General features: G+C 45.4%; 1 protein-coding gene across 1 annotated transcript; it reads right to left on the bottom strand.

The window, feature by feature from the left end:
- Window positions 1–7,029: 7,029 nt before the first annotated feature.
- On the bottom strand, window positions 7,030–19,221 carry LOC126082526 (NUT family member 2G-like). The gene is given in 11 exon segments (XM_049895026.1): window positions 7,030–7,830; window positions 8,192–8,308; window positions 8,624–8,919; window positions 9,952–10,091; window positions 11,282–11,410; window positions 12,800–13,324; window positions 14,338–14,454; window positions 14,456–14,486; window positions 15,854–15,928; window positions 18,292–18,536; window positions 19,217–19,221. Coding segments are annotated over 11 exon segments (2,481 nt in total).
- Window positions 19,222–19,607: the final 386 nt, after the last annotated feature.

Raw genomic sequence — 19,607 nt, 5'->3', positions numbered from 1 at the left:
ATGTTCAGTAGCGTTTACCAGAGATGGGGTAGGGGGAAGGAGAATTTACTCTCTAGGTAGTAGATACTTGTTTATTTTTCATGAAGGAGAGGTAACGCTCAATGAGACTGAATTGTACAAAGCCTGATGAAGGCAAACCACATCAGTAAAATACACACGAGTAGAAAAAAAAATATATGTAGTCATATATGTGTATAGGCATGTTTACATGAGTGTATATGTGTGTGTATACAGGTGTATGTGTAGGAATACGTATATGCATCTATGTGACTGTATGCACACATGTTAATACATATAATAAAGCACATAGAGGGAAGAGTTGTGAATATTTCTGAGACATAACCAAATACCCTGATGGATTAGTTTTCTGGATTCGAAATATTTAAACTAGAGTCTTGTGGAACATCTTGGTCACTTGGGCTGATATGGTTCATCAAGTTATGCTTTACATCCTAGTTTGCTGAGTAGTGTTTGTGGTTTTAAAGCTTGTGAGCGGCCTACTAAAATGCAACTATTGGTCTCTACTCATCCGGACCAAAAGGGAACGTAGGAAACCAAAGGCTAAGAGAAGGAACTTGAATTGTGTACGTGAAGAATGTTCAGATGACAAGTCTTCTATTACATATATATTTACCACAATAAAAAGAAAATACAAAGTATTTGTGGAATCTAATAAAACTCCAGGATTCATTATACATTATACTTTCTCTTCTATAAGACCTAAGCAAATTCACTCCCTTTAAGAAATGCACACTCAGTCCAAAATCCAAACATTGCTGCTTAAGAGGCAGTTAATAAAATAAGAAATAAACCCATTTGAAATGCGAACACTCTCAAGCTTGCTCTTCAAAGCCTCTAATTCAGGACTTCACCTCCCAGCTTTCCTGCCCTTAGAAAGCAAGGAATTCATCACCCAAAGGTCGGTTTTGCCTCAGGCAGCCCTGCTGGTCATCTAAACCTCCTGGACTGCCTTGCAATGAGAAAGACTTGATTTTCACCTCACCTGCCTCTGCACTTCCACTACATTGTATTTGCATTTTTACAAGCACTGCATCATTCTCTCACTGTCCTCTGGGTCTCCACATCTTCTAGGAATGCAGGTTAAGAGATCTCTTAAGGAAATGTCCTCAATATGTGTCCTTCAGTTTACTTTTTCTTCTGTGTTGTGATTAGGAAACCATCTCAGCCAGTGTTACTTCCTTCCTGTCTAAACAACAGTTACAGTGGGAACAAATTATTTCTTTTTTAGTGTGTAAACTAAACTCATAATTTCAGTCAGCCCTTAAATAATCAGTGCTAGAACGGTGTCACTGTATTTCTTTTTTTTTTTTAAATTTCAATAATCTGATACTCTTTTTCTGGAAATTGCAAGATTTGCAGTATTTCTCACTTCCTTGGATCATGACTCTAAGACCCTACAGATCCAACACGTGGAGCTGGCAGGGCACAGGCTGAGAGAGAAAGCAGGGTAGCATCACACCTTGTCATTTCCTCTAATGCTCTGAGATTGGGTGGCAGATCACCTGTCTTCTGCGTCCTGTCACCCAAGAATGGAGATGATTTTTTTCAGTGGACAAGGCCTTCCTTACACTTTCCCACAGCGATGGTCAGAGAACTGGGTCCAAGGGAATTTTGTCCTCGCCTTTTCATGGCCAATCTTGGTAAAGTTCATATGCGCTAATTTAATCACATATGCTTCCAGGGTCAAAGATTTTCATGTAGTAGAAAAAAAGATTGCAGAATTTGGACCCGCTTGTTCCTGCACAATGTGATGTTCAAATCATAGGTCCTGAGCTCACTCAGTCAAATCCAATGGCCCAAAATCCATTGTGTCCATCAGGGAAAAAAATCTATGGATTCACTGACAAGCAGAAGAACCAAGGAGCAAGCCTGCTTTTCCTGAGTCCCTAGATAGTAGCATTTGCTTCACCAGTCCCATAATAGGAAGGACTGGATTGAAAATCATGTAAGGTTGCCCTGTGATAGAAGCTCAAACGCTGAGGAATGTTGCCAAGATTTTGCTTTTATCAGCCACAACAAGTAGGTTTAAAAAAAGATAAGGTGGTTTTCTTGAATCTCTCTAACTTCATCATCTAAGCTGAGATGTGAGTAGAGTTGTACACTGTAGCTGCCGGAGAGAATACCAAGAAAGGCACATCAAGAAGCTGTTTCCTGGCTGCAGAGAATTAAGGGGTGTGCAGTTTCCAGAGAGGCAGAAGCTGCATGCAGGTGCTCTTTTCACAGTGACTGGGAAAACACTGTCGATGCTGTAAGTAGAAATATTCTTCGGGTCTTATCAGGTTTATAGTTCAGCTAAAGCTCAGAAATCATGAGGCAGTTCAAGAGGACCACCTTATGAAATGATGTTCTCACATAATTGTAGCGAAGGGGGGAGAAGAGCCCTTATCCTCTCTGGAGGAAGTCTCTGCTTTTCCACTACAACATGACTGCTGTTGCATTTTTCTGCAGCATTTCCTTCTTGAATCAAAATGTCTTCCTACAGGGACAAGATAGTATGTTAGTCCCAAACCCCTTGCCTTTGAGTGGATTCCTACTCATAGTGACCCTACGGGACAAAGCAGAACTGCCTCATAAGGTTTCTAAGGAGTGCCTGGTGGATTCAAACTGCCAAGCTTTTGATTAGCAGCCATAGCTCTTACCCACTATACCACCAGGGTTGTTAGTGCCAGTAGGGACATTTTTTTGTGTGAAGGCTGTCGGTGTGGAACACTCCTCCTCTGCCTCTCTCCTTCCGCCATACCCTCCCATCCAAAAACCACTGCTGCTGTGAGAGCAGGATTAAAGTTGTTCTCACGTGACTTTTCTTTTTGCAACCGCTTGGGGTTATTTTTTTTGGCGGGGGGGTCAGCACCCTCATCTCACAAGACCAGTTTTTCTACCAAGCCTCTGGAAACAACTAAATGAATACTTTTTCAAATCATTTTCACTATAATACACTGAAAATTGTGTTCATGGTGAGTACAAAGACAAACATTCTTTCTTTAAAGATGATAACACCATGGTTCCTACAACAATTTAGGACATTCATTGATGAGCCTGGATTCCAAAAAGCAAGAGTGTGTGATGGAGACAGGTGAAGCTGAAGCTGAGAAGTAGTGCTTCATGACCCAGAATGGCCAGCTAGGAGAAAAATGAGAGCTAGTGTGTGTGTGCATGGGGATTTGACTTGTGTGAGTAGAATCTTGCATTGGTCTCACGATACCCACCCATTTCAGGGCCATGGGACCTTAAAAACTGAAGATCCTAGGCCGTAGCATTGTAAGCACTTTTTCTTCAGAGAAAAAGATTTTCTGCCTTCCTCACCCGTACATCTGCTCTCTACCCACTAAGCCTAGGTGCTCAAGAGTGTTTAGTGACTATTCAATATGCCAGATAATCAAAATGTCCTGCAGAGATTTTGTGAAATTGGTATGCTGGTTTGGTTTTGGTGCTGTGTCATGTGTTTGGAACCAAGATTTAAGCTCAGGCCTTTTGACTGCAAATTCAGGTCTGTTCTTCTGAGGGTAAGTCATAAGAGCGTATTGTTTTCTGCCTCTTGGTAGTTTTTCTAGATAAAATACAAGCCACAACGAGAGACTGTAAGGGCTGACTCAATAGGGGGAGAGCAAGTGGGAGAAGGGAGTAAGATGTATGTAAACCTACATGTGACAGACTGATTGGAATGGTAAATGTTCACTTGAAGCTTAATAAAAATTAATTAAAAAAAAATACAAGCCACTTGTTGACTTCAAATGTCTGTTAAACAAGGAGTAATATTGTTGTAAATATATCCCCATTATTATGTGAGGAATCCTTGGAGGCCTTTATTTTCTTTGCTAAAACTGGCAAACCTATTCTTGGGGGGACTTTGAAGTTGAAGGGAATGTTAAAGTTAACATTGTAGACTCTAGACTAAAGAAATACAAATGGGGTCGTTGAACCCAGGCTGGGGACATTGACTTTATTTCAATTTATTATTCTAATGGAACAAATATATGTGTATATTGGAATACATCTTAATTTTATAAAGAGAAAAAAAGAGGAGGCAGGGCCAAGATGGGAAAATAATCTTTCCTGTTGTTCCTCTTACATCCAAGACATGGAAAAGAAGTGAATGGATTTTATATGACAATGTAGGAGCCCAGATCATCAAAGACAAAGCTGAGGAGTTGGACTGAGCAGCAGGATGCAGGAGAGACAGTTCAGAAGCAGCAAAGAAGTGCCAGTTGTGAGGTTGCCAGCACCCTGCTGGCTGGATAAGTTGGTGCATGGCAGGCTGAGGAGAGCAGTAGCATTCAGGACAGGTTTCACCATGTCAGGAGAGCCTGGGCAGCGGAGAGTCTGCAGAAGCCTCCGGATCGGGATGGAAATGGTACTGGACCTGAGAAAGTTAAGTGCAAGGTTCTAACCTACTGCCTACTGTGTGGGAGTCAAAATAAGCCCTCCCCCTCCAAGATGCTAACAGGGGGAAGTGCCTGTTTTCCCTCCCCGCACCCACCTCCCGCTCCCCGCTGTCCACTCTGACACCAGTCAGGCAGTATTCAACAACTGCCAGGCCTCTAACCCAGATCTCAGGGCTGTCTGCACCCAAACTAGTCTCTTGGCTATAAAAATTCACCATGCCCCCTCAGCTGGGAAGTCAGGCCAGGAGCTACCCCTTTGCCTGGGCACTGGTATAAAGGGTCTGAGGACATGTAGCTCCCTTCACCCCTGCCTGTACCCGTGTGGGCCAATTCAACACCATGAGGGCATACACTTGAAGCCTGTTTTCAACTGCAACAGCCAAGGGGTAGTTGCAGAATCGTGACATTTGATGTCACCCTGCCCATTAAACAGGGACCTCATCCACACACATCAGGGGCCTGAGGGCTGTTGGTTATCACCCAAATCCATCTAGCCACCCAAGACAGGGGTCAGAGAATATACAGTGCCTCCCAGTCCCTAGAGCCAACAGCACTGGGTGCCAAGGACCAGCTGCATGACTCCTTTAATATCCCAAGCATCCTGAGAGCTGTACAGTGTTATACTATTTTCCCAGTGAAGATCTTGAAATGTAGAGGACTTACGGAAGTTTTCTAAAGTCAAACACCAGGGAATGGAGGAGCCAGGGCTCTGTCCTTCACTTACCATTATTGTCTTTCGATGTTTGATATGTACACTCCTCTAAATACCTGGGATACACCAGGATTGCAGGTTATGCTGAGGAGGACACTCTATGAGGTCCCTTCATGGTGTTGGCCGGGAAACTTCTGGGACATGGCATTCCTGAAAATTCACAGGTACTTGCAACAAAATTAGAATTTGGAACTCGGAGAAAAAAGCATTGGGCTGAGAGGAAACTTTGTTGAGTTCCAGGGAGCTTCCAAGTTGAGAATCAGAGCTACTGAGGGGAAGGGGCTGGAGAAGTGAGGCCATGGACACTTGGATTGGAGGACGTAAGTGCAGATTGGAGGGCAAGGACTTGACAATTCTGAGGAAAGACCAGAGGCGTCCTCTCCCCTCTTTCTCATCTCTTCATTTTGATTTTTTCCCCAACAGAATCTTACTTGCGGAGGTCTCCATTCAGATCCCAGTTAGGAACTTCCTAACAAATGCAGCAGCTCACAGGCACCAAATGCCAAACCACTGGAACACCCAGTGCTCTGAACATGGGGTCTATGCAAGTGCCCGAAGAATCAGACTACTAATACCTCAATGCTTCTCAGCTGTTCGTACCAACCCTGCTCACATCTAGCCTTGCATACTCCAGGCATCCAGGTCTGCCATAAACATCATCACGTCTCCGCTTTTCCTGGGCTGTATTGTTGTTCTGTAAGGTAGGTTTCCTCTTGTTTGTAAGGAACTTTTTCCAATGTAAGTGTAAGACTAAATCTACATCAATTTAACCCAGAATTTCAGTCATCGTTTGGAAAAGAAAGGGAAGAGTACCTATAGGATGCTCCTTGGAAGGTTACCAAGTTACCTGAGGTCAGTCTCCTTGACCACAGCAGGATGGACCTTCCCAATTCGGTTGAATGAAATTCCTTCCTTTCCAGAAATAAGGCAAAGGGACCTCCTAACTTCTCTATTTTCATGGCTCATATACACACTATCTAAAGAAATCTTCACAAGTATATTTCCAACACATTCTGTCTCGTTATTGTCCTCACCAGAAATAGCATACTACCATTGCTTATGTAGAAGTCCTCTTGAGAATTCATGATACCACTTCTTAGAGTAAATGCAGAGAAACAGAAAGCCATGTCCCCAAGAAGCCAAGTCTTGATCCTGTCAAGTCAAATAAACCACATAGGAAAATCCCTGGGTGTGCTGAGGATCATTTTAGATCTATTGTCCGACATCTTCCTAGCAAACAGAAAAAAAGCACCTTAAAGAAAAGTGCAGCCTCCAGGCTCAATTATAGAAACATTAGTTAATGGCCAAGAAGGCTGAAAGGTTGAAATGCCAATTCCATTAATAGATGGTTAAGAGACAGAGATATTGTTAGGATACCCACAGAAAGCTCCCAAACCAAGCCACAGCTTGTGAAAAATGGGTGATGACAGTGATCACTGGCGATTTATCAATGAGCTGTGAGAGGCCGGAGCCAGACTGTCCCCAGGAGCATTCTGAGGACATCAGGTAAAGCTGGAGGAAAGAGCTAAGTCAGTCACATATGGATGTGGAAAACGGGGGACACCTGTATCTTTTTCTTTTCACAGCACCACAGTCCATCCAGCAGTAGAGGAGGAACGGAAGAAAGAGTCAATGAGAGTTTCTGCCAACAAAACTATCTTTAATCTCAATTTACAGAGGACTATTCTTCAAAGTAAAAGTAAAGCTACTGTGCCTCATCTCCCACCATGGAAATACATGTGCACCCTGCCCAGGCTTTGGCCTCCCCTCTGCCCTCATCGTATCTGTACAACAGCCAAGAAGTACCACTAGGTTAGGGGAGGAGCATTAGCCTAATAAGTATGGGGGAGGAGTTGACAACTCTAATCTATTTAGGGGACCCCAACTTGAGGGTCTGACATATAGGAGAGCTCACTACTGGCTAAGAAGATGCTTCTTCCTTTTTCCATGTGTGGAAGGGTCACACTTTCTTTTTAGAGGCAGTGAGGGTTGGACCTCTCCCACGGTCAAGGGTTGCCTCCCAGAGACTCCAAGGTCAGCCCCTGAGTAGGGCCGCTTTGCAGCAAGTGATGGAGTTCTGACTTGAGCTGGGATCTTACACTTGGCAGCTGTATGTCCAGGTTGGCTAAGACTCACTGTCTCTGGAGATCGGAGCTGGGATGCTCCCCAGGTACCCCGAATTCCATGGTGCAGAATGCTGGAGGCAGGCAGAGGACTCTTGGAAAGACTCCAGGGCAGTAGGCTTTCTTGAGATGCCAAGAGGAAGTCAAGGCTGGGGAGTTCCTCCTCTTCTTTTTCTTCTTCACTGGACCCTTCTCCTTTCCCAGGTGTTTCACTACTAGGAGAGGCTTGTAAGGACATTAAGGTTCCTCTGTTTCCCAATCTAGGGTAGGCGCGACTAGGACGCCGTTGAGGAGAAGTTGATTGTGCAGACTTAAGTTCCTGTGACATGGGCCTCCATGTAAAGAGATCAAGTTCTTTTGACGTAGACAGATGACTGTGTCCGCTGCCATCTTTTGGCAGGTCATCTGCATCCAACTTTCTTGTGCTCATTTTCTTGCTCGTCTGTAGTTGGCTGTTGTGGTTATCTGTGCTCCCCGCATCTTGACTGCTCCCAGACTCTGTACAAGGTGACTCCCTGGTTGGCACGCCATAAGTTGGGGATGCCTCCACACCCACGTTTCCTTTCAATTCCAGCAGTCGCTTCTCTACCAGCTGCAAGGAAGGAAAATGGATAATTACTGATTCTGTACAGATTGTGAGAACACGTGGCTGAGTGGGTGGTGGAGACCATAGTATTGGGACAAGATTTAGGGAAGTTAGTCACTCAAGTGTCCTTCAATAACTAGTACTGCAGCTCTGCCTCTCCGTCCTCTTCTGTGGTTTTCCCAAACGCAATGCCTTACCATTCCACTCCTCTTCTCTGCCATTCCATTATCTCTTACCTCCTCATTCTGCACTTGCTCCCGCACCTGGAGCTGGCCTTCCCCAGAAGCCATGACAGCCAAGGCACTGTCAGGTTAGATGAAATCCTGTGGGTTTCGTGTTATGATTCTCCCTTCCTCCTCTGGTTTACCTGAGTGAGAGTGAGTCCTTCCTCTTCCTCCAGCTCCTGCCTTAAGGACAGGGGATCTACCTGTGATTCTGGTGATAGTAACATTTCCAGGAACTGAGGGTGAATAACTGCTTCCACCTGTTGACGGAACGAGGAGGCTTGTGAACATCTTTGACAAGGAGTAAACACTGATTTAGAGGTTCTAGAAGACAAGGAATAATCTCCCCCTCGAATTTGCATCCAGTATTGTATTAAAATGTCACCACCCCAGCCTACACATACTCAGACACTCATACACACACACATATGCACAGAAGAAAGGGACGCACACATTGATCATGGAGGAAGGAACTGAGCTTAATTACAATGTCTGGGGTAAAACTCCAGATGTTTGGTGGCTGGAACGCCAAAAGTACAGAGCCCACAGACACCAAACCTCAGGTCCCGGCCCACCTTGGTGATAAATCCTTCCTGTGCACACAGCTTGTCAATGTAGCTCAGGAGTCCCGGGTCTGGATACAGCTCATCCTCTTCCTGTTGTTGCTCATTTTCTTCTTCTTCATATTTTCCATCTGGCTCCACAGTGGCTGAATGGGCAGTTCCAAGGAGATCTTCCATGATCTCAACATGCTCCTTGACAGCTTCGGGAGGGATTTCATGGGACCGCTTGGGCTCCCAAGGGTGCTCGGTTCTGTGTCGATGTTGCTTAGGGGGCTGTGCCATGGAAACTCCCTTCTTTGGAATGAACACTATAGGTGGGGTTGGAAAGAGGATGTTTATGCGGCAGCAAATTCTGGCTCTTACACCTGTTACAAATTGAATTGTGTCCCCAAAATGTGTGTCAACTTTGCTAGTCCATGACACCCAGTATTTTGTGGTTGTCCACCATTTGGGGACCTGATATGATTATCCGATGTGTTGTAAATCCTAACATCTATGATGTTAATGAAGGAGGATTAGAGGCAGTTGTGTTAATGAAGCAGGCCTCAGTCTACAGGATTCGATTGTATCTTGAGTCAATCCCTTTTGAAATGGAAAAAGAGAGAAACAAGCAGAGAGGAGAGGAACTTCATGCCACCAGGAAAGAAGTGCCCAGAGTGAATCCAGTCCTCTGGACGCGAGGTCCCTGTGCTGAGGAGTTCCTAGATGCGGGGAATATTGATGACAAGGACCTTCCCCCAGAACCAACAGAGAGTAAAAGCATTCCCCAAGAGCTGATACTCTGAATTCAGACTTCTAGCCTCCTAGACTGTGAGAGAATAAATTTCTGTTTGGCAAATCCATCCACTGTGGTATTTCTGTTCTAGCAACACTAGATAACTAAGTCACCACCCAACCCCATGTGGTAAAGGCAGAATTCTGGAGACACTGTCATGGTTCCTGGTAAAGCAGGCATGCCTGAAGCCACAAACACTGTGAGAGGAGAAGATGTAAGAGGCAGACAGTCTAAGACAGTCAGCTTGTGGGGAAACTCGAAACTACTTCTTTTACAAGAAGTCTCATTGAGACCCACATTTAAAGCTGATTAGATGTTGGAGCCCACTTTTGATAATCCATGTGAGACTGTAGTTATAAAACGTAACCACCTCACTACTAGGGTGTAATGAAGAGTAGCGGAGACCCCAGGCATCTGGCAGTCTCTGCTGATAGAAATAGCCATTGCCCCCTCTTGAAAGAAAAGTACCACATGTGAAGACAATGCCTTCTCCCAGCATAACCAGTCCCTACATACCTCCTTTGACCCCGGGCCCGTAGCTCCTGTTGACCTTGCTTAGCCATACCTGGATGCTGGGCAGCCACAGTGGATGAAGGCCTGTGAGGATCAACATTGCGTGGAGCCGGAGGAGGCAGGCAGACAGATGCATTCCTCTGCTGCAACATCTGAATCTCTGTCTCCTCCTCTGCCTCAAACTCCATGAACCTGACAAGGGTGAGGGAGGCACAGGCTGTGCTGAGGAGAAGGCAAGATGCACCAGGAGCCCCAGGACCAGGCAACAGCCAATTATGGGGCAGTGGAGAAAGATGTGCCTTCAATGACCTGTCCAGATACCCAGTAAGTCCATTTCCCAGGAGGCACAAACAAGGTTTGGATCCCTTACATGTTCACCACATCATCCCTTCACCTTCAGCACAACTTATCATAACATAGGAAGGTTGCGAAGGAAATGAGCCATGCCTTCTTGGAAGCTTCTCCTGACACAGCCATAGTGCTCACTACCTTTCCATACCCTTAGCACCTGATGGCACACCACAACACTGACACTGGTTGGTTGAATTGAATCAGACCTACATGACACACAGCAGGACCCACTCATGCGCACCGTTCTCCAAGCCTCTCCTGCCCTTGCCTAAAACGCACATGGTAGAGGTGAGAGCCTGAACCTGGAATGAGATGAAGGTGATTGCAGATAACACCAAGGACTAGTTCCTAGAGTCCCGGTCCTAGTCTCAAGCTCTGAGGCCTTGAGATATAAACCAGGTGGGCAAGAGGTCCAAGAGACATTTGGAAAAAGGTGGAATGTGAGGTTTCCCAAAAGCCTCAGGCTCCTTTGATGATTTTTTTTTTAAACCAAGGGAGGAAAGGCAATGAGGGACAGAAACACGTCCAACAGGGTGACTGAGATGCTGCCTTCCCCTGACCACACCTTTCCAGCCTGGGCCATTCTTGGATGGTTGTAGAATACTTTTGTACCAGTTGTCATAAGGAAGAGTGGCCCCAAATTCCGTGTTATCTATACGGACATTGAGGCAAGTGGGAACTTGTCTGGTACAGCATATCCCCTCACTGCAGAGTGTCCACAGCTTGGACTGTATCTCCATGGGTATCCACAGTGTTTATCCCCATTCTGTCTTAACACTCCAGTTTCAGGCCATCCACAAATCCAACATGTAGAAGGGGTGAGTTTCTTAAAGAATGTAGAACAGAAAACTCCAAGCAGTGAATGTGGTGGTAGCAGTTGTCTGAGGGTAGAGCGGGATCATCAGGGAACCAGGAGCCCTGTCCAACTTCACACCTCCTCCTCACACAGACCCTGTGATTTGTACCAACCCTCCCTCTTCATTCACACCTCATCATTCAGTCCCAACAGGGCCAGGATGCCATGGACTCACTTTTCTGCCATCTCATAGAAGATCATTCGGTCAAAATTGCTTTTGCGCTGCCATTCCTGTACAGACCGCCAGAGTCCCTCCTCCAGGGTCATGGTGGGCTTCAGTCTAGCCAGGGATCGCAGGACTGGGCTAAATACCCATGCATGTCAGTAACTTTCGACAAATACATATTCCATCCCCATCTTGACCCCACCCCTACACACATCCCCTGCCCATCATCACATCTATCTTGCTATTTGTCCATGACAGTCCCTCTTCCAGTGTTTTAGAGTTCAAGTGCTTTTGCCTCCAGAATACCATAAGCTGTTTCGGAATCCAGGGAATCCCTAAGACTGCTGGAAATTTGGGTTTAGTGGACTGTGTCTTTATTCTTGGGTGAGTGCTGGGGAGTGGGGAAAAGAAGAAGATGCCTTCAGTCTTTCAGCCAATGAGAGCAACATGTATGTGGAAAAACATCCTGTGAATGTGATCAGAGTTCCATACTGATTGACCTGTTGGGAAGCTCAGGGTTGAGAGAGATGTAGGCTCTGCTCTGAAAAGATAAAGCTTCCCACATGACTAATCAGTCTGCCTTTCATTCACAGAAGCCCATGACCCTGCACTTCATTGCCAATTTCCACTCACACACACTGTAGCTAGGACAGTTTTGCTCTTGCGGGTACTTTTTATGGACTACACTTTATATATTAGGTCATATCGTCTTCTTAGCTCTCCTCTTAATGAACTGAAATTGTCTCCTTATTTGATGAGATACTCTAGGGTGAAGGTGTACAATGCCTTGCTCAGGATTACAAATCTAAGGAGGACAGAGCCCAAGCCTTTCACCACTATGCATACTCTACCACCTCCCTGTTGTAACGGATATTCTCCAGAGGAATGAGGGTGGGAGTAAACTTAAAGTGGTTGTCCTAGGCCTTGCCCGTTTCACGTCTCCTGAGGCAATGGCCAAAATATGCTGAGCTCTTTCATTGGAAGGGAAAGACCAGTGGAAGAACGTAGTTTGTGATCTGAGACCAAAATTCACATCATGGCTCCTCACTTTACCACAGCATTTAAAAAAACCAAAACCAAACCCTTTGGCATTTTGTTGATCCCGACTCATAGTGATACTACAGGACAGAGTAGAACTGCCCCATAGATTTTCCGAGGAGGGGTGGTGGATTTGAACTGCTGACGTTTTGGTTAGCAGCCATAGAGCTTAACGACTATGCTACCAGGGTTTCTACCATGGTGTTTAGTCTCTTCAAAATAATTGTTAAGGTAACGATTCCAATATAAAGATTGACTTCACGTACAAGGTGGTCAGCGTCAATTGAGACAAGATACCTGAATATGTAGTACACAGGGAGGTGTGTATAATATTATCGGGAATATACCTTCTCATAACATATCCCATCACCCTCATGACCTTCTCTCAAGTGTTCCTAAAGAGCCTAACCTCCATTGTGTCTCCCCAAGATCTCTTTGTTTGAAAGCTGCAGGATAATCTCAGCTGTCCCCACTGATTAGGGCACTCACATGAGAAAGCAGGAAAGAGCTTCTGTATCAGGGCTTTGGGGATGGTGCCTCCGGGCCAGAGACTTGAAACATTGCCAACGTCGGTAGTTCTGGTAAACACTCTGGGGATTACAGGAGGAGTCATCCAGCGAAGGCCTGGATTGTGTGACGGCCAGGCTTTTCTCCCCAGAAGAAGCATGTTGGCCTGAGCAAGCCTTCACTTGGGGGAAAATGGAGGCCAGCTGGGCAGCTGGTGGTGGAGCTTGAAGAGAAAGAGCTGGGGAGCAAACTCCCCTACAAGCCTGAGTAGCCACAACAGAAGTGGCAGGGATCACAGCAGAGGCTTCCACAAAAGGGGGTGGGGCATGCTCAACTACCCCACTGGGAGCCCCTGGGGCACTCCAATTAAGTGGGGTCTGCCCCATGACAAAGGTCTGAATTCCAGGGAGCTCTGCTGAACTCCCTTCTGTCCTCACTTGAACAATGACCTTTGCAGGCCTGGCCCCACAGGGGCCAGAATCCCCAGTGCTCGGCACAAGAAGTGTCCTGGGAAAAGCAGAGAGCCCAAGAGGGGTGCCTGGAAGGCATGATGAAGTCATGAGGGGCCGTGGGTGGTGCATCCAGGGTGTTTGCTGTGGAGGTCCAGGAGTGTGTGGGGGAAAGGGCAGTGCAGTGAAAGGAGACATGGAGGCACCAGGATTCATGGTCATATCTGGTCGCAGCACTGGAGTTGCTGTTGAGACAAAGGAAAAGAGTAAATGGAGGTGGAGGAAAGGCAACCAAGTGTTAGGTCATTCGAATTCCCTGCCTAGTCACTGGGAATCAGCACAATGAATCTCAACTGATGGGTAGCAGTATGGAAGAGGGAACTGGTGAAGACTGCAAAAAATCCTGAGATTAAATTAGATGTTCCTTCCTTCCAGTTGAGAACTTTACTGCTAGAGAACTTGTGAGGAGTTCAACCAGACTCCCAGGCCCCTGTCTACCAAGAAGTAAGAGGCCCAAGCTATCACTGACTCACAGAACCTGTCTCAGGAATCCCAGGCAGACAGGCTCTCACTCTCATAAGCTGTTTCCAACCCACGGAAAAGGGTTGACATCCACTCTGTCCGAAATGCCCCCAGCAGACTCACTGGCAGGGAAGGGACTTTCTGAAGTAGAAAGTGTCCTCTAGATTTTCTTGAAGGAGTGAGTCTTTAAGTAAGTGTTTTCCCCATCTCTTCCTGAGTGTTTCTTTTCATGATGTCCGCTACAAAACCTCTTTCCTTCTTTCCCCAACACCCTGTCTCATTTTTCTAATCTGCCTCTTCGAGCCTTCCTAGGTGGGATATTCCGGGTGGTGTTAAGAGTCCACTCCTTATTCCTGCTCAGAGAGCTTGTCCCCAGGGGAAGTGTCAAACTTGAATTCCCAAGGGTTGGACGGGTGGCAGGAATCTGATAACACACCCCCTCCCCTCCTGGCCTACTCCCTCCTGAAGATATCTCCACAGGCTTGGGCACTGACCACAGCTGTCTGGCAGCCTTCAGCATGTGAAATCGCCACGTCCTGGACTCAGAGCGTGATCTGGCTGCAATAGATGCTCATGGATCCAAGAAAAGGAGGGGAAAGTTTGAATCTAAACAGGTGAGAATGTAGGACTCCAGACATTCTACAGTGGGGGAGGGGTGAGGGGCAGGTTGGGATGAGGAGACATTCCATGAAAGGGATCTGACAGGTAGGCAAAAGCTACATGTTTCCTTCAAATTACAGTTGACAACACAAATCATGTGAACCTCTTCTGGCCATTTGTCGGTTCTTTCTTAGATCCAGAGCACAAAGGCTCTACTCTAGACTTCAATTCTTATCAACATACCTAGTTTTGTGCCCCTATACCCACCCTGTTCCCCAACTCTAGGTGGTAGGTTCTTGAATTATTACAAGGTCACCAGTACTTCATGAGCAAAATTCAGGACACTTTGTCTAATGGAAGGTGGGGTCCTTATAGAGACAAGGAATCTGAGTGCTCGAAATTATGGTTTTCTGAGAAGTTCCATTGTGTTTGGTGTGTGTGCATACAGTATCGTATCCATTATTGTTTAGAAAGCAGTCCTTGTGTCCCTGAACTCCCATTCCTTACTGAAAACTCTGGGGGCTACAGCATGGCCAGCCTTACCCATGATCCTTTTTCCTGGAAAGCCCCACTGTATTAAAGGAAGGCCAACAGCCTCTAATTCGATGACCTGAAGTAGATTCCTGTTGTTTCTCAGGTTAATGTATTGTACATTCATATTCAAGGATCATATTCCTAACAATGACTGTAATTAAGTAATTAGAGAAAGATACCTCTGAAAAGTCAAACAGTTCCCGATAGATTGTACAGTGGCAACGCCTCCCCCCGCCCCCACACCTTTTCTTGGCAACCAGATTCTCCATCTGAGTGGAAATCGATGATATTTTCTATTTCTTTTTCCTCTTTCCAAAAATATTGTATGTGACTGAGGGTAACTAACAGAAGCTGTGCTCATTTATCAGGAGTGCTTTCAGTTTCCTTTTTTTCATTATACAATTAAGGTGTGTTCCTGTATAGACATACCCCGTGCCGTATATATATTTTCCGTTAAAATTAATGCAAGCTTGTGTGTTTATAGTTTTTTTTTCCTTTCTGGATCAATGATCCTATTTGTATTCTTACATACACCCTAGATTGTACAGTGAGAACTTTAACATTTTCGTAAGCTTCAAATTACCGCGAAATAGTCTTGCTGGATTTAGCAAGTAAAATACAGGACTCCAAGGAATCCCTGTGTAAGATGGGGACATGCTTCCAAGAACACTGCACCAGCAGGACTCCACAAAAACATTAGTCGTTGTTTCTCAAAAATTTGATGTTGACAAGTGGCCTGTATTTTATCTGGCAAACCTACAGAGGTTAAAAAAAAAAAAAAACAAAAAACACCTTAGATATTATGACTTACTCACCCTATAAGAACAAAACTGAATTTGCAGTCAGAAGGTCAGAGTTGTAATCTTGGTTTTATAAACATAGAAACACAGCGCCCAAACCAAACCAGCATGCCAATTATTCAGAATCTTACAGGCCATTTTGATCATCTGGGATATTGAATGGTCATCAAACGCCCTCGAGCTCTTGGGCTTAGTGGGCATGGGAGCTGATATAAGGACGAGGGAGACGAAAATCTATTTCTCTGAAACTAAATGAGCTTAGGAGGCAACTCGATGGCAATGAGTGTTTTTTTTTTTTTTTTCCTAACAGCCCTGAGTTTTTCAGGTGTTAGATAGACCCCCAAGGCCCTAAAATGGGTGGGTATCTTGAGGCCAAAACAGGATTCTACTCACCAAAGTCAAATCACACACACACTTGCTCCCATCTAACCCCTCCCTGGCCATTCTGAGCCGTGAAGCCCTACACACACCCTTGCACTTTGGAATCCAGGCTCATCAAGCTATGTGCTCATATCTTTGTGGGAGTCATGGTAGACTGTTCATTCAATAAAATATGTTTGAATTTTTTTTAATCATGAACATAATTTTCAGTGTATTAAAATGAGTTGAACAGCACTCATTTTGTTGTCATTTCAGGAAGAGACACTTGAAGCAAAATTAGTCATGGGTGATGAAGGGTGCTGACCCCTAGTAGTTGCAATGAGAAAAGGAATGTGAGACCAACTTTAATCCTGCTCTCACAGCAGTAGTGGCCTCCAGATGGGAGAGTGTAAGGAAAGGAGAGAGGCATGAAGGAGGAGTGTTCCACACTGATAGCCTTCACTCAGAAAACTTCTCTGCTGGCACTAACTTAGATTCTTGTCCCTGGGGAAGATATTTTGACTCAAGAGGGTAATGTAGACAAAGGCAATAGCAGTCGTATTGTAGTGGAGAAGCAGAGAATTGGAAGCTCAGAAGACACAAGGCTTCTTCTCCCCTCTTTGCTACAATTATGTGACAAAGTCATTTCAGAATGTGGACCTCATGAATTGCCTCGTGTTGTCTGAGTTTTACTTGAAATATAAACCTGATAAGACCCGAAGAATATTTCTACCTTCACCATCCACAGTGTTTGCCCAACCACTGTGAAAAGAGCGCCTCCACGCAGCTTCTGCCTCTCTGGAAATTGCCAACACCTTAATTCTCTGCAGCCAGGTCGTAGCTTGTTGCGTGCATCTATCTTTGTATTTTCTCTGGCACCTACAATGAACAGCTCTACTCATGTCTTAGCTTGGATGATGAAGTTAGACTCAATAAAACTGCCCTGATATTTTGAAAAGCTAGTCATGGGGATCGAGGAAAGTAAAATCTTGGCGACTTTTCTTAGGACTTGAGCTTCTACCGTGGAGCCACCTTAACTGCTTTTCAATCCAGGCTGATGGTGGGGCAAATCAGTGCATCTAGTCCTTCAAGAACAGCAGCTTGCGCTTTGATACTTCCGCTTGCCAGTTAGTCCATCAGTTTTTTCCCGTTGTACATACTTATTTGGAGTTAGGACCATTGGATTTGAATGAGTGAGCCCAAAGCCAATGATTGAAACATTGCATTGTGGAGGAACATTAATGTCCATATTCTGCAATGTGTGTTTCTACTGCCTGAAAATGTTCAACCATGGAAACATATGTGATTAAATTAGCCCATAGGAAATTTACTACTACTGGCTGTGAAAGCGCAAAGCCAAAAGTCCTTTGGAACTGGCTCTCTGACCATCCCTGTAGAAAAACTCTAAGGCCTGCACTGACCACTGATAAAAATCATCTCTGTTCTTGGGTCATGGAACACAGACGACAGACGATCTTCCACCCAACTTCAGAGCATTGGAGGAAATGACAAAATGTGATGACTGAGTCTTATCCAGCTGCAGTGATTTCTCTCTCAGCCTGTGCACTTGGAGGCTCCATGTGTTGACTCTGTAGGGTCATGCAGAGAGTCATCCAAGGAGTGAGAAATCATAAAAATCTTGCAATTTCCAGAAAAAGGGTATCTGATTATCAAGCTTTTTCTTAAAAAAAAAAAAAACCTTAAAAGCAATACAATGATGCAATTGTGTTGCGGACATTTTAAGGGCTAACAGGAATAATTATAAAAAAAAAAGGAATAATTTCTTTTTTTCCCCATAGTGCCTGCTATGTAGATAGGAGGGAAGGAGCACTGGCTGTGAAGTATTCCTCATCCCAAAACCATAGAAAAGTAAGCTGAAGTACACATATTGAGGACTTTTCCCTTAAGAGATCACTTAGCATGCATTCCTAGAAGATTTGTAGAGCCAGGGACAGTGAGAGTACGGTGTAGTGCATGTAAAAACGCAAATACAATGTAGCTGGAAGTGCAGAGGCAGGTGATGTGAAAATCAAGCATTTCTTAATGCAAGGCAGTCTGGGAGGTTTCAATTTTCAGCAGGGCTGCCTGAAGCTAAAACGGCCCTTGGATGATGGAGTTCTGTCCTATGGGGTCGCTGTGAGTCAGAAAGCACTCACAACAAAGGGTTGGCCTTAGGTAAGGAGCCCTCAGGGTGCAAAGCTAAGCCCACCCTCCTCTCGGAGCTCACGCATGCGCACCACCTCCCGGGACAGGGCTCTGGGGCGCGCGAACTGCCGCCCTCTAACGGCCTCAGGCGTCAGTTGCAGAAGGTCCCCTTCAGGGAGGCGCGCGGCAGGAGCAGGGGAGGCAGGGTCCCCAAGGGTAGGTCTCGCGGCTGGGCTGGGCTGTGCCAGGGGAGGCCTCAGACCCTGCACACAGGAGCGCACCGCTCTTCCGCTTTCTCTTAGGTCAGTTCTATTACAAAGGAAGGTAAGGGACACGCAAACATCCTTGGTAATGTTGCTGCTATGCTTCACCCTCCTGTAGGCTCCTGGGTTATTCGCAGGCGTGGGTTTTGCATTGGGAGACCCCCTTTCACTGTGTAGAATTCAGTGCCCTCAGGTTGCCAGCTTGTCCTGTGCTGACGGTATTTATACCACGGGAAATGGCAAAGGCTGCATCTCAGGACTGCAGTGATTGTTTTCCTAATTGGTGAACTGAAAATGAGCGGGGAAATTTCAATAATGGCTCTTTAAACTGACAAGTATATCAAGTCATTACCTGTTACATTGTGAATAATACCTAATTTTGAACCATTCTTTAGGATTTGAAAAGCACTTTCTGTTTAAGGAAAGAAAGATCTCCTGTCAAAGAAAATTCAGCCAAGTTCCAGCCTATGACCTCCCTTCTCTTAGGTTTTCCTTGTTAACATAAGGAACATGTCAACCAACGTTCATGTTCAAATGACACTGATTTGCTCAGGAAGTGAGTGACTTTGCTGAACTGACTAAAAACCAAGCATTTATTTGCAGTGTCCTGCATGGAATCATGATTGACTTGCAAGCATGGTGGGTTAAGGATGCAAGAGATTTGCCAAGATCTACAAAGGCCTCCTGCTGATGATGTGTGTATAAAAGATTTCCAGTCACGAGTACTGCATGTTCGATTGAAATCAGTAAATTCTGTGCCACTCCTCCACGTGTATCTGGGACATTTTGTACGTGTGTCTAATTCTGCAGAAGGGCGGTGCGGGTGTGTAATCCTTTGCCAGCACACAACTGTGTGTGCATTTGAGGCTGTAAGTTGTTGTATTTGTGTTTCCATCCTGGAGGAGTGGAGGGAGTGTCAGTGGGTGCATTTGGAATGTGAGGCACGTGTGTATATTAAGAGGCTGTCGGTGGTCCGTGTGTGCACTTGAGGAGATGAGAGAGTTTTGTGTTTGCTTTTTGAGGGTAGGTACTTGCGTGGTGTTGTGTATATCTTGAAATAGGACAGAGATGTAGTTGTGAGCTTTGTAGGGATTGTGAGAATTGAGTGGTGTGGGTG

This window comes from Elephas maximus, chromosome 9, assembly GCF_024166365.1.
Source record: "Elephas maximus indicus isolate mEleMax1 chromosome 9, mEleMax1 primary haplotype, whole genome shotgun sequence".
NCBI lineage: Eukaryota > Metazoa > Chordata > Mammalia > Proboscidea > Elephantidae > Elephas > Elephas maximus.
This window is presented reverse-complemented; position numbering and strand designations above follow the sequence as displayed.